Below are 15,278 nucleotides of genomic sequence, written 5' to 3'. Positions count from 1 at the left end.
GTAGCAATTTATCTTCATCTGAGACACTACATATTTTACTTCATAGATTCTAGGTCCGTGTCCTCAAACTTGGTCTGATCTATGTACTGATGTATCCCAAACTCCTCCAATAGTAGCTGGCACACAGTAGGTCTTAATTAAAGCTTAAATAAAAATACATCAAAAGGACCTAGAAATTGCCTTAGGCTCAGAATTACTGTTCAATAAGCGAATTCACTAGTGGTGCAGAAACATTAATTACAAGACTTCCACAAACCTTTTCCTTCTTTAAAGATGGTGATTAAAGTTAACTGGCCTAGGAGTAGTCTTCATTTATCAATCGTTGGTCAATGAAGAGGTTTCAGAGAAAATACTACAATTATCAATCAGGAAAAAGGAGGGGGGCGGGGGGCACAAAGGACAAATTTAAGCGGTATCTTCAGTGGGGCAATCCCGGGCTATATGCCCAGACTGTCCACAACGATAGCACTTGATCTTCATTGTCTTGGGACAGTTGATGACCATATGGCCGTTCTTGCCACACCGGTAGCACTTGATTTGGATGCAGTCTTTCTGAATGTGGCCATATTCACCACAAGAGTAGCACTTCTGCTCTTCCTGACGGTCACAATCACGAGCCAGATGGCCTGGTTTGCCACAAGTGTAACAGCACTGCTCTCTTGACCGCGTAGGCTCGACACAGTCTTTGGCGATGTGGCCACTTCTCCGACAGTTGTAGCAGACGTCCTCGTGAAGGTCACAGTTCTTAGCGTGATGACCAGATTCACCGCAGCGGTAACAGATGTCAGACAGGGTGGCAGAACTGTACTGACAACCTCTGCCACGGCCACTAGCTCTTCTCCCTGGAGCTTGTTCCCCTCTAGGGCATCCCCGGACCCAGTAGCCAGAGCGTCCACCCTTGAAATATTCCTTACTGCTCATGGCTATAAGATCTTCCAGTGAGCCGGTGTACCACTGCCCCAGAGGTTCCCACACAGCGCCCCTTAGTGTGACTTAGAAAGCTGTGGCTGTTTTTCTCGAGGAGCTTCCATGACGTCACACAAGGCTTGCGTACAGCCCCATTCTTGTGTCACGGGAGTTCCAACTGCTATTGCCTCCTGACTTCCTGTCTTTGAAGCCAAAAGCACAGGAGTGCCGTTTTCCATTTTTTTTTTAAAACAAAATAAAAGCTTGGGTCATTAAGTGTGAGTTTGATTCTTTCCCTGTTCAAAAATTGTGATGGGTAGAGTTTCTTCTAATTAAGATTTAAGCCTTCTTTGTGGTCTAGTAGATGACAAGTTTTTATGTATGTGCTAAGGACTTAGGAAAAATATCTGAGAGATGTATCTAATCCAGTAAATGAAAGAAACAAATTATAACCAATTAGAGTAATCCAACATTTTTGTTTTAAAAAATCAAATACAAATATCCATAAAGATAGATACATTAGAGAGAAAAAAATCTGTAAAGTGCTGCAGTGAGAACATTTACTCATTACACAGTTTTATTGCAGTAATCTTAATTTACAACATAATCACCACCATTTAAGTTATTAAACATAACATGAGTGGAGCATTCAGTATAAAAAAACCCATTATCACTGGGGAAATAAATTATAAAACTATAATTTGCATATTGGACAGATTTCCTTTCTGTTTTCCAAATTGTTTACATCTTATACAAACGTCATAAAGATTTGTGAATATGTTTTCCATTTTTATAGATAAATAAATATGGAAAATTAGACACTGAAAAATCAAGAAAAGCTATTTGAGGGTTATATTATTGAATATGACTTTTTTTCTCCTTGTTTTTCTTCTTTGTATTTTACAATTTTGAAATGATTTTGGGTTGTGTAATTTTTAAAATTCACAATATTTTTCTTTAGGTTACTACTTAGCTATATGATTTGTATATGAATCTTTTAGACAGCCAGTACAAATATATTTGGTAAAACACAGACAAAAGAATAATGAATGTAGTAGTTGATCTTTATTTTCAATATGACTTGATTGGGATATGCAACTGGTTCCATAAATGCAATGACAAAGAAAAACATTTTCAAAAATTAAAGTTTAGAGCCAAAGAGCATGAGTAGTCCCCACATAGAGTGAGGAAATAAGTCTTATTACTAAACAATTAAATGCTATTGCAGGAATGATTTCAAGAGGTAAAAATTCTGTGGTTCAAAATTTGATATGTGCTTATAGTTAACCTCATTACTTATCATGTTTAAATCTACCTTTAAGTTTATATTTTTATTAAATTAATACATGTCCATAGTATATAAAGCATTGCTTTTTTAAGCAGTTTTAACTAAGACATGAAGTAAGAAATCCATTCTCTCTCTCCCTTTGATAAATATTGTGGAAGCTGCAGATCAATTTGGGGAGCATTACCCCAACAATATTAAGTCATCCTGTACATGAGCACAGGATATTGTTCTATTTATTTTTATTTAATATGTTATAAAACACTATGAAGTATTTAGTGTATAAGTTTCACACATCTTTTGTTAGTTTTGTTGTTAATACTCACTCGAGAATATTTCTCCACTGATTATTTTTTGAGACAGTGGAATGCCGGGGTCCAACCCCAGCAGGTCCAGGGGTCCCCAAAGGTGTGGATGGAGTTGGCGAAGAAGGAATGACACAGAGACAGCGTTCAGTTGATCAGCAGCCTAGCCAGGATCTCCAGCCAAGTTCTGGTCTGGATCTCCAGCGAAGTTCTGCTGTTTATTGTGTTGTTACATCCGTATTTATCCCAGTTGATTTTAATCCTGTCAATTTCTATTACCAAGGTTAGGGCGTTTCTTATCTCCATTCCAGGGAGTAAAGATTATGTAGCTTAAGCATGATTGTTTGTAGTGATTAACTACCCGCCTGGCACTTAGTTAAGGAGTTTCACCCCCTCCCTGACTTCAGGGAAAAATTCCTACCTGGGGAAACAACCTTTCTCGGAGAGGTGACCTTGGTTAAAACACACAGCGCTAAGGGGAGCAAACCTATTAAGAACAGTATGCTATATATGCCAGGTCCCTTGAAACATATGCTGTGCAGATGTTTCTTTCCTGCAGCGACTGTGTCAAGCAGCAAGGATGGACTGGCTTCCGGCAAATTCCCCCTTTTTTATTTTTTAAATGATCACGCATGCAAATCAGGGGCCATCTCTCAGATTGGGCCATTTAAGTCTCGGAAGAAGAGTGGCAAGCAATGATAGTGAGCATAGCTATAAACATAATGGATGGAGCGCAGAAGGAGCCCCATTCCTGTAGAAGGTTGCCAGCCTCTTCAGTCAAGGGATTTCAGCTGTCCTCAAGTTGTTGGTTTGATTGTCTTTGTTGGTCTGGCTAGCGGGCGGCGTCACTGGCGACAGGCTTCCCGAAGCGTCAGCAAGTTCAAGGGCTGCATCAAAGGGTCCATCAGGGCCGTGGTTGATGGTGGCGTTGATGTCCGAGGAGGAGTAAGCTGTGCCCTCTGGATCCAGCTGATATGGAAAATGGAGGGTAGTAGAAAAAGAAGAGAAAGCAAAAGAACTACAAGGCATGGAAGTGTTTAGAAAAAAGAGGGACAAGAAAGGGAAGAAGGCAGCATCCTGACACAGCCCTTTCCTTCAGCTTCCCCTTTCCCTGTGGTATCAGGTAGAAATGGGAAACAAGTCCTGTTGCAGTGAGAGGGCAGCTGCTGTCAGCCAGTCTCTGTCTTTACCTGGGTCCCGATCTGAGCTGGGCATGGGAAGCAGGAAGCAGCCATGGGGACAGGAGACCTTCCTCAGAAGGGGCGAGTGTTCAACCCCTGCACCATTGGGGAGGGGGGTCTGTGCCCCACCTTTGTTGCACCCCAAGTTTTCTCCTACTGGCCCCCGACTGTGCCTGTCTTAGGTTGCCCCACCCTGTGGAGTCTTACCCATCGTTGACTAACAGCCATCTCTGGGCCAAGTAGGGTGATGTGAGGTTCAGTTTTGTCTCCTTGATAGCCTATGTCCCTCTGGCCTCCATGCCCAGCAACTGCCTTTGGATTCCCTCGCCTGTTGGCGGGGCTCTGGCATTGATCATAGGGAACTCAGGTTTCTTCTCTAGAGAGGGCCCAGCTTACGCCATTGAGCCAGAGACAGATCCATGGTACCAGCCACCATGAGGCTTCAACCTCAGCATGAACAGAGAGCTCAGGCAACAGCTATGGGCAATTGGATTGTAAGAAGAGGGTCCCTCTTGGCACAAGGGTAAGAGGCGCCAATACAGGACAAAGGAGAGTCCTGGAACAGGGCTTTCTCAGCCCAGGATGTCAGGCTCTTGGCACAAGACAACTCCATGTATGGGACATATACCAAACACCCCTAGTCATGGCATAAAAGGGAGGTGCCCTTCCTGGAACAGTAGGGTAGGGAGATTCTAGAAAAGGCTGTGTTCAGGAAAGGAGAAAGGCCAAAGAACCAGCAAACAAGTAGGAATGAGCTCTAATATGTCCAATATAGAAAGCCTTTTCTCGTTTGTGAATGCAAGTTTGTAGCTGAGTTAACAAAGAGAAAATGGCTGTTCTTCCTTGTGGGAGAGAGGCGGTCTCAATATGAGGAAATAATTTAACTATATATTGAGAGTCAGTGTACAAGTTAAAGGGAACCTGTTGCAATTGTTCAAAAGCATAAATGACTGCCAAAAGCTCTGTTCTCTGAGCTGACGTCTCTAGAGTTTGTTGAACATGGGTTATTGAGTCAATGATTGTTACTGCCCTACCATTAGAGGAACCATCTGTGAATACTAAGGAGGCAGGAGGTGATAATGGTTCTTTTGAACATTAAATAGGAAATATAAACGGATGTAGGGAGAGAAATTGCAATATAGGTGATCTTGGCAAATGATGTAAAATTTGTCCTGGGAAGTTACCTATAGCTATTTGCCACTCTTCTTCAAATTGTAATAGTGTGTCTAATTGTTCTCTTTTATAAGGTATTATTATCTCAGTAACTTCTCTTCCAAAGAGTTCGATACTGTGTCGTCTACCTTTGATAATGAGAGTGGCCACTAGGGAGGGATAGGGTGGTACAATCTTCCTAGGAGTGACAGGTAAATGTATCCATTCTAATGGTCCTTCCTGCCACAAGCATCCTGAAGGAGTATATTTAGTGGCTAGAATAATTAAGGCCCAAGATTTGGAATAATCTAGATACTGTAGTTGCTGTTTATTGATGGCCTGTTCTATTTTTGCTATAGCCTTTTCTCCTTCTACAGTTAATTGTCGGGGAGACTTAGGGTTAGAATCTCCCTTTAAAATGTCAAATAGAGGTTTTAAGTCAAGAGTGGTTATTTTTAGATATGGGCTGACCCAGTTGATATCACCTAATAGTTTCTGATAATCATTCAATGTGTTTAAATGATCTTTTCTTAATTGTAGAGGCTGATGGGTGATAGTAGAGGTATGTGATATTCTGCCTAAGTATGAAAAAGAAGGTTCAGTCTGAATCTTTTTTGGGGCTATTTTTAGACCATGTTCTTCTAAAGCAAGGATGGTCTGAGTAAGAATTTCCTGTAAAGTAGCCCGATCTTTATGAGCTAGTAAAATATCATCCATATAATGAATAAGATATAGATCTGAAAATTTCTTTCTAATAACTTGCAATGCCTGATCTACAAACTTTTGACATAATGTAGGACTATTTTTCATCCCTTGTGGGAGAACCTTCCATTGGTATCTCTGATAAGGCTGTTTAAAGTTTTCTGATGGTATGCTGAATGCGAATCTTTGACAATCAGCTGGGTGAAGAGGTATAGTGAAAAAACAATCCTGTAAGTCAATAACAACAACACAATACTCCTGTGGAATTGCCACAGGGGAGGGCAATCCAGGTTGTAAGGAGCCCATATCTTCCATGGTGGCATTTATGGCTCTTAGATCTTGCAAAAGTCTCCACTTGCCTGATTTCTTTCTTATTACAAATATGGGTGTGTTCCAGGGACTATTTGATGGCTCTATATGTCCCTCTGCTAATTGCTGATCAATTAATTGTCGGGCTGCTGATATTTTCTCAGATGTTAAGGGCCATTGCTCAACCCATACTGGTTGTGACGATTTCCAGACTATGGGATCAGCAGTCCTAAGGGCAATGGCCCCAATTACAGATCCTGTCGAGGAGTGTGAGGTATTACTTTCCTTTCCTAATCCCTTTCCTGGATTAAATCTCGTGTCTAGCATCTGTGATGTTACTCTATCACTGGGGCTATATAATACAACTCCCATTTGAGACAAGATATCTCTTCCCCATAATGTAAAGGGGATAGTCGTAATTACATAGGGACAGAATGTTCCTGAATGTTGATCTTCATCAGCCCAAGTTAGAATCTGAGAACTCTTTTTTACATTAGATGCCTTGCCTAGTCCTACTAGGGAAGTGGAGGTGGTGTGCGTGGGCCATGAAGAGGGCCAATCCTTCCCTGCTATGCAGGAAACATCTGCTCCTGTATCCAATAGACCTTCAATTGGTTTTCCCTGAATTTGTAAAATTTTTGTAGGTCTAGTAGCATGGATTTCTTGTATCCAAAATGCTGCATCACTAGATCCAAAGCCTCCGGCCCCTCTAGCTTCCTGGGTAACAGCTGTCCCTATTTTATGTATTGGTAACAGGATTAATTGGGCAAATCTCTGGTTGGGCTGAATCTGTATAGTTGTGGTGGGTGGGGAAAGTAAAATCTGTATTTCTCCTGTGTAGTCTGCATCAACAACTCCTGGGATGACTAAGATCCCCTGTAACGAGGTGGAGCTCCGTCCTAATATTAAACCTACAGTTCCCTCAGGCAGCGGCCCAGACACTCCTGTAGGAATGGCTGCTACTGGCGAGTCTGGGGTTAGTATTGCATGGGTGGTTGAGTGGAGGTCCAATCCTGCACTGCCTGGGGTTGCCCTGAAGAGGTCACTGACTGATTGAAATTTGCAAAGGGGTTGAGGGTTGATGCCCCTATTATTGCAGGGGCCTGGGGCTGGCCCCTTCTCAAGTTTCCCAATTGAGGTGATGGGATATAACCTCCTTGGGAGCTATTTGTAGAGTTTAAAGGCCGACCATTTTTATGGTATTTTGATCTACATTCCTTTGCCCAATGGAATCCTTTCTGACATCGGGGACAAACGGTTTTGGGAGGATTAATATTATTCCCTAATGTATTTCCAGGCTGTCGAGGAGCTTGCCATCTGGCCTGAGTATTACTATTATTTTTATTTGGGCATTCTCTGCTAAAGTGCCCAGATAAGCCACAAGAGTAGCAGTTCATATTTCTTTTATTACCTGTATTATTGCTGGCTTGTCCTATAGCCTGTACATATTGAGGGTATGTCTCCCCTTTAAGAGCTGCAGCTATAGCTACACCCTGTATAAATGCTGGACTTACATCAGCACACTGTTTTATAAAATCATTTATAGTTCCTGTTCTGAGAATCGGCCTTAATAAAGCCTGACAGGTATTATTAGCATTTTCAAAAGCCAGTTGTTTGATTAGGATATCGGCTGCCTCTTTGTTATTGATTACTCTCTTGACTGCCTGCATGAGGCGAGAAAGGAAATCCTGATATGGTTCCTCGACCTTCTGTTTAACCTCTGTAAGGGTGGTTGTTTTTCCTGCTGTATAAGGTAGGGATTTCCAGGCACTTACTGCACAACTGGTTACTTTGGTAAGTGCCTCTGTGGGCATATTCATTTGCTCCTGAGCCGTGTTAAAATCACCTTCTCCTAATATCATGTCTAGGGTTATTCCTTTTCTGTTTTTTTGCTAGTGGCTACAGCTTTCTTAGCAAGATCATCATATTCAGTTTTCCATAATAAGTAATCGCCTCCTGAGAGACAGGCTTTACAAACCTGTGACCAATCATAAGGAGTCATCCATTTACTGGCTAGGGTTTCTACCAAGGTTTGTGTGTAAGGAGCTAGAGGTCCATATTCAGAGCAGGCCAATTTTAATTCTTTAAGTACTTTGTAAGGTATAGGCTCCAAGGTGGGGTTTCCGTCCCCACCAGACTCATTCTCATATGCAACTGGGAAGCAGAGTGAGAATTCAAGATCTCCATTAGCTTCAGCTTCTCTTATCGCCCTTTGAAATTTAGACATGGAGCTCATAGGAGCCACAGGCTTCCTTTCTAATTTGGGGAGCCTGTTTTGAATGGGAGGGCCTCTCTCCTCTCTACTGACTGGAAAGGACCAATGGTCATGTTTATGATATTTATTCTCCTCCCGATCAGTAGGCATAGCTAAATTGCTTTTAGATTGAGCTGAAGACAATAATGATGTATCCTCTCTGGGTGGAGCCAAGGGACTATTTAAATTTTGAGAAAGTTCAACCGTTTTTGCCTCTGGTGCCAAGGTGTCACAGATTGAATTCCAGAGGGAAAAGACATTTGGCGGGACCTTCTCAGATCCATGGTAACTGTAATAGTTCTTTAATTGCTTTCCTACTTTAGTCCAAGTTTCTAAATTAACAGTTCCATCCTCAGGAAGCCATTGACATATGTCTTCTATAAAACTTTCTGTCTGACTGGGAGTAACCTTAACTCCTCTGCTAGCAAGCATATGCGTTAAAAGATTAATACAGAGTCTTTTTTCTTTAGACTCAGTATGACCCATCCTGTCAATCTAAGTTCTGTACTAACTACCCACTTACCCTACTTATCCTCTATGGGGGGGGGGTGGTCTGCAGCACCCTACGGTGCAGTCCTATCCGTCCCAAGTACGGGGGGACTTACCTAAGGGTCCCTGTTCGGGCGCCAGATGCCGGGGTCCAACCCCAGCAGGTCCAGGGGTCCCCAAAGGTGTGGATGGAGTCGGCGAAGAAGGAATGACACAGAGACAGCGTTCAGTTGATCAGCAGCCTAGCCAGGATCTCTAGCCAGGATCTCCAGCCAAGTTCTGGTCTGGATCTCCAGCGAAGTTCTGCTGTTTATTGTGTTGTTACATCCGTATTTATCCCAGTTGATTTTAATCCTGTCAATTTCTGTTACAAAGGTTAGGGCGTTTCTTATCTCCATTCCAGGGAGTAAAGATTATGTAGCTTAAGCATGATTGTTTGTAGTGATTAACTACCCGCCTGGCACTTAGTTAAGGAGTTTCATCCCCTCCCTGACTTCAGGGAAAAATTCCTACCTGGGGAAACAACCTTTCTCGGAGAGGTGACCTTGGTTAAAACACACAGCGCTAAGGGGAGCAAACCTATTAAGAACAGTATGCTATATACGCCAGGTCCCTTGAAACATATGCTGTGCAGATGTTTCTTTCCTGCAGCGACTGTGTCAAGCAGCAAGGATGGACCGGCTTCCGGCAGTGGAAGGGAGAGGGAGAGACAGAGAGAAAGAAACATCGATGTGAGAAAGACACATTAATTGGTTGCCTCCCACCACTGCCCCAACCAGGGGCGGGATTAATCCTGCAACTGAGGTATGAGCCCTTGACCAGAATCATTGAACCTGGGACACTTCAGTCTGCCTGGTGGATGCTCTATTTACTGAGCCAAACTGACTGGGCTCTTTTGTTAATTTTTTTTTTAAGGATTTCATTCTTTTTCTTATGCTGTTGTAAATGGAAATTATTTTTCTGATTTCATTTTTGGGTTATTTTTAGCTTATAGAAAGATAATTATTTTTGTATGTTGATCTTTAATTCTGAAGCCTTGCTAAACTGAACTGATTTAATAGTCCCAACAGTTTTTTAGAGGATTCCTTAGAAATTTCTTTATTCAAGACTGTATCATCAGAAAGTAGGGATAGTTTGATTTCATCCTTGGCATTCTGGGTTTCTTTTATTTCACTTCCTTGCCCTCACTAGAAGTTCTGTAAAATGTTGAATAGAAGTGATAAGAGCAGGCATGCTTGTCTTGTTCCTGATCTTAGGGGGAAAGCTTTCAGGCTTTAAGACCATTAGTATAATGCTAGCCATGGTTTTTAAAATATACATACTCTACCAGGTGAGGAAGTTCTTTTCTATTCCAAATTTGTGGAGTGTTCTTATCATGAAGGGTTGTTGAATTTTGTCAAATGTGTGTTTTTTAATCTCTTGAGATTGTCTTAACTTTTTGTATTTGCTAGAACCTCCAGTATATTGTTCAACAGAAGTTGTGAGAATGGTCATCCTTGTCCTGTTTCTGATCTTAAGGGAAAAGCTTTCAGTCTCACTGATAAGTATGGAGTATATCTGCTCTCAACCCCACCACCAAAAAACAACCAGGTGTAAATACTTCACAATCTTATTCAAGGTTTGTTTATGTAGCCAAACTTTATACCATTTTAAAAATTACATTGGGTGGATAACCAAGATAGCAGTGTAGGTAAATGCCTGTACTTACAGCCTCCTACAACCAGATAAAAATTACAACTAAAATAAAGAACTAGAGGATAGAAAATGGCAGCCAAATAGGCAGCAGTGTTGTGCACCTCCTCTTAGGGCCAGGCCAGAAAAGCAACTAAATCAGAGAACATCCACCCTGAATTAATAAATTAGACACAGCTGAGGAGACAGTTTTCAATAAGGAAGGGCAGAGTTTGCCTAGAGAACACCGCTTGCCAGCCATAAACCACATGGAACCACCACCGTGCCCTGGCACTGAGTGGTGCAGTACCTCCTGGTAGGCTCCCAGAGGTCTGCAGGGTGCGGGCTGCAAGAGTGAGCTCCTGAACCAGGCCTCCTCACCAGCCGCTGGGACACAGCATCCTAGAATCCCACAGTGAGAGCAAGCCAGGAGGAACCCTGTTCCTCACCACCACCCTGGACCCAAGAACCATGCTGCTAGCCTGACCCAGAGCCACCCTGCACCCGCTCCACCCCCAGCACCAGGACTTGCTGTCGAGGCAACCCAGAGCAACCCAGGACACACCATAGGGGAGCGCTGACTGTGCAACCCAGAGCAACCCATGCCCATTCCACCCCAGCACCCGGGATAGTCCTGCCAGGGCCATCTGGAACAACCCAATGTGCACCTCACTCCGGGTAACATGGGAGAGCGATCTGAGTGACACAGGGCAACCTGCCCAGGACCCATGATGAGGAGAGGTGAACTGGAGCAACCCAGCACAGGTCTCACACCAGGCTACAAGAAAGCCAGGACTGTGTGACCCAGAGCAACATGCACCTGCTTCTCCCTGGCCCCTGGGAGAGTCTTGCAGGGGCTACCTAAAGAAACCCAGCACATGCCTCACTCCGGGCCATGGGAAAGTATTGCCAGGGTGACCCCAAGCAAGCCAGTGTGCCTAGCCAGGGGCCACAGGACTGTGCCACAAGTGCGCTGCCAGAGGGTGTCAGGGCTGCACAGTGAATTGCATGTCAGAGGGCTCTGGGCACTCACAGGGAGTCACACATCAGAGGAACTGTGCACCCTCTCCCACTACCCTGAGCATCTGAAGCAGGCAACTGAGGTACCAGATGCATGGGAAAAGGGAATAAAATGCAGAAGAGACAATATAGGTGTGAGATTCAAGGCAGGCCCAGCCTTATAGGCTAATGATTTCTGGACCATTGCCCTGAGAGTTACTCAACCACCCAAACCCCAAGCAGTGTGCCCAGGGTCAGAAAGAGAGAGCAAAAATGGGAAGAAAAAGAAACAACCCCCAAAGGAAAGAAAAGGCGTTAACAGGAAAGGAACTAAATGATACAGAGGTAAGCAATAGGTCAGAAAAAAGAATTCAGAGTAAGGATCTTACAGTTCCTAAACCAGCTAGATGAGAAAATCAACTTATGTAAGAATCAAGAGGAAATCAAAAGTGATACAGCTACAATAAAAAACACAATGGAAGGTTCCAACAGTAGACTAGGAGAAGCAGAGGACCGAATTAGTGAGTTAGAAAATAGGGCAGAAAAACACACCCAACCTCAACAGCAATTGGAGAAAAAAAATTAGAAAGTAGGAAGAGAGGCTAAAGGAGCTTTGGTAAAACATGAAATGAAGTAATATACGTATAATAGGGGTGCCAGAAGGACAAGAAGAGGAGCAAGGATTTAAAAACTTATTTGAAGAAATAATGACAGCAAGCTTCCCTAATTTGGGGAAGAAAAAAAGACACAAAACACACAGAGTACCGAACTATATGAACCCAAAAAGACCCAAACCACGACACGTCATAACTACAATGGCAAATATTAATGAAAAAGAGAGAACCTTAAAGGCTACAAAAGAGAAACAGAGAGTTACCTACAAAGGATCTCCCACTAGATTATCAAAGGATGTCTCAACAGAAACACATCAGGCCAGAAGGTAATGGAATGAAGAATACAAAGTGATGCAAAGCAAGGGACTGAATCCAAGAATACTCTGTCCAGCCAGGCTATCATTCAAAATTGAAAGGGAAATCAAGAGCTTCAGAGACAAAAAAGGTCTAAGGGAGTTTATTACCACCAAGACAGCAATGCAAGAAATGCTAACGGGACTGTTGTAAAAAGAAGAAATAAAAAGGGAAGAAGGAACACAGACATAAAGAGCAGAAATGACTACAAACAAGTACCTATCAATAACAAACTTAAATGTACATGGACTAAACGCTCCAATCAAAAGACATAAATTGGCTAAATGAATAAGAAAAAATGACCCATATATATGCTGTCTACAAGAGACCCACTGCAGAACAAAGGACTCACACAGACTGCAAGTGAAGGGATGGAAAAATATCTTCCAGGCAAATGGAAATGAAAGAAAAGCTGGGGTACCAACACTTATATCTGACAAAATAAACCTCAAAGTGAAGGCCATAACAAGAGAGAAGGAAGGCCACTTCATAATACCAAAGGGGTTGATATAACAAGAGGAAATAACTCTGGTAAGCAAATATGCATCCAATTGAGAAGCACCCAAATACATAAAAAAAAAAAAAAAAAAAAACTTCTAGAAAATATCAAGGGAGAGATCCACAGTAATACAATCATAGTAGGGAAATTTAATACCTAATTGACATCACTGAATAAATCTTCTAGACAAAAAATCAGCAAAAAAACCCAAAAACACAGCAATCCTAAATGATTCACCAGATCAGATGAACTTAATCAACATCTTCAGAACTTTTCACCCCAAGGCCACAGAATGTACATTCTTCTCAAGTGCACATGGGACATTTTCAAAGATAGACCACATATTGGAACACAGGCAAACGCTCTTGAAATTCAAGAAGATTGAAATCATTTCAAGCTTCTTTTCAGATCACAATGGCATAATATTAGAAATAAACTACAATAGGCGGCGGGAGCGGCAGTGGCTGCTGTGGTGGAGGAACGGGGCGGGCTATGGCAGTGGGCAGCTGGACGGTGTAGCGCCGCGCGGGGCCGGCGGGAGGTGACCGAGAGAGGCAGGATGGGAGCGCCGCAGCTGGATGCTCGGGGTGGTCTGGGCTGCCGACCGCACACCCGAGCTTGGGGCCCCTGGCGGCGGAGCGCCAGGCAGGTGAGTGTGATGAAGCGGGACCCGGATATGCGGCGCGGCTGCTGGGCGGCGCGGCTGGCGACCGCAGCCGAGGTTCCCCCGAGCGGGCCGGCAGCGCGCTCTTGCTGGCCGCAGCCTACGGGTGCCGGCGACTGGGTTGCCCGCGCCGCGGTTCCTCCCGGCTCGGAGGACTCCCGCCCGCCGGCCCGTGGGGGCGCCTCTCTCCACTGCGGCCCTCCTGGGTGCCCCGGGCCGCCGGCGCAGCGGGTCGCGTTCCGGACGGCCGTCTGTGTGGAGAGTGTGTCCTTGCCCCCCGCGCCTACGCGGCCAGCTCCGGAGCCTCCCGACTCGCGGGTGCCTTTTTGCACAGAAGTGTCTTTTAAGGGGCAGAGATCCTGGAGCGTTGGGGTATGTGTGGTGGTGTTTTCAAAGCCTCGTGCCGCCACCGATCAGCCCTGGGGCCTTGGGTCCAAGTGTCCAGCTTTCTTCATGGGAATAATAATAATGCGTAACTTCACAGGTTTGTGGTTAGGACAGACTAGAAAGATGTGCAGGGCAAACAGCAGGTGATCGGTAAAGGGTAGGCTATTCGGAGCGCCCCTGGTGCAGCATCTGGTCAGCTGTTGCTTATGCCTGGCCGCGCGGGTGCGCTGGGAGGGCACCTTATTTTGGAAGCACTCGGGTGTTGCAGTAACCTCCTTGGGATTGTTTGATGTTGGAGCGGCATTGAAATCCGCTGGCCTCACGCTAGAATCCTGTCGTCTTTCGCTTCGGTTGCCTTGGAATACCTGTCTCGTGTACCGAGTGGGAATCGTTGCTGGAATAAAAGCCCAGCGAGTTTAGGATTCACTTAAGGATGGAAGATGGCGGGACACACAAACTTGAAGTGCTTCGCTGTTTAAATAATCTTAAGTGACACTTAAACTCTGTCACTTGTTACAGAGTATAAACACATGAGGAATATGGAAACAGACTGTTTTTTTCTTCTCCCTGCATTGCTACATCCGAAGGGAGTGACAAGAGCTTTTGTAAACATCGTCGTGGGCAGTGTTACCATCCCGGTGAAGTCATCATAATTAAATTAGATGAGTACTTATTTTGAAGCACTGAATGAATGTTTGGAAAGATGATTCCTAATTAAATCATCTCCAGCGAGTCAGAATTCTCAGCAGTTCATTATTCAGTTGGGGTTTTTTATGCGATGCTCTAAGATTTTTATGGCAAAAAGCAGAACTGTGTACTGTAAGTCATGATAATGTAGCATAGAAGGGGGTGTTCAGGTTACAAATCTTCACTTAGTTTCAGGAGGCAAGTGTGCAAGAAAGTAAAACTCTTAAGCTTAAAAACTGGACTTGTACTCACTAAAGCAAAAATGACCAAAAACAAAGAACTTTTGTTTTACATCCCTGTTTCACACTCTGATGAGGGTCTTCTACCTTCGGGTTGGTTTTTTAGAAGTGGAGAAAATTGAGTTGGGTTTATTGCCGTTTTGCACCTCCTGTCTATATTTCCTGCTTTTCCGAGCGACTCATTCATAAAGACTTTGGATCCAAGTTGCTTTGTGAAATGTGAACAAAATACATAGAAGATAATTAAAAATGAGCTTTATAATTTTTTCAAAAAGAAATAAACTACAATAAAAACAATCACAAAAAGTCAAACATTTGGAGGTGAAATACTATGTTATTAAACAATGACTAGGTTACCAAATAGATCAAAGTAGGTATAAAAAACATCCTGGAAGCAAATGACAGTGAAAACACAACAATCCAAAATCTATGGGACACAATGAAAGCAGTCCTGAGAGGGAAGTTTATAGCTTTACAGGCCTACCTCAAAAAATAAGAACAACTGGTAATAAATTATCTAATTCTACAACTTAAAGAAGAAGAAAGAGAGCAACAAGAAAATCCCAGAGTCAGCAGAAGGA

At 43.5% G+C, this 15,278-nt stretch overlaps 1 protein-coding gene across 1 annotated transcript; it reads right to left on the bottom strand.

The window, feature by feature from the left end:
• Positions 1–405: 405 nt before the first annotated feature.
• On the bottom strand, positions 406–921 carry ZCCHC13 (zinc finger CCHC-type containing 13). The gene has a single exon (XM_036305301.1). The coding sequence runs from the start codon at positions 919–921 to the stop codon at positions 406–408; it is 516 nt and encodes a 171-aa protein (XP_036161194.1).
• Between the last annotated feature and the right edge of the window lie 14,357 nt (positions 922–15,278).

Source organism: Myotis myotis, unplaced genomic scaffold (assembly GCF_014108235.1).
Source record: "Myotis myotis isolate mMyoMyo1 unplaced genomic scaffold, mMyoMyo1.p scaffold_m19_p_4, whole genome shotgun sequence".
Classification (NCBI taxonomy): Eukaryota; Metazoa; Chordata; class Mammalia; order Chiroptera; family Vespertilionidae; genus Myotis; species Myotis myotis.
The sequence above is the reverse complement of the archived record's forward strand: the minus strand, read 5'-3'. Positions and strand labels throughout refer to the sequence as shown.

Excerpts from the sequence above, each read along its gene's own strand:
- ZCCHC13 (XM_036305301.1), bottom strand. The coding sequence starts at position 921 with ATGAGCAGTAAGGAATATTTCAAGGGTGGACGCTCTGGCTACTGGGTC.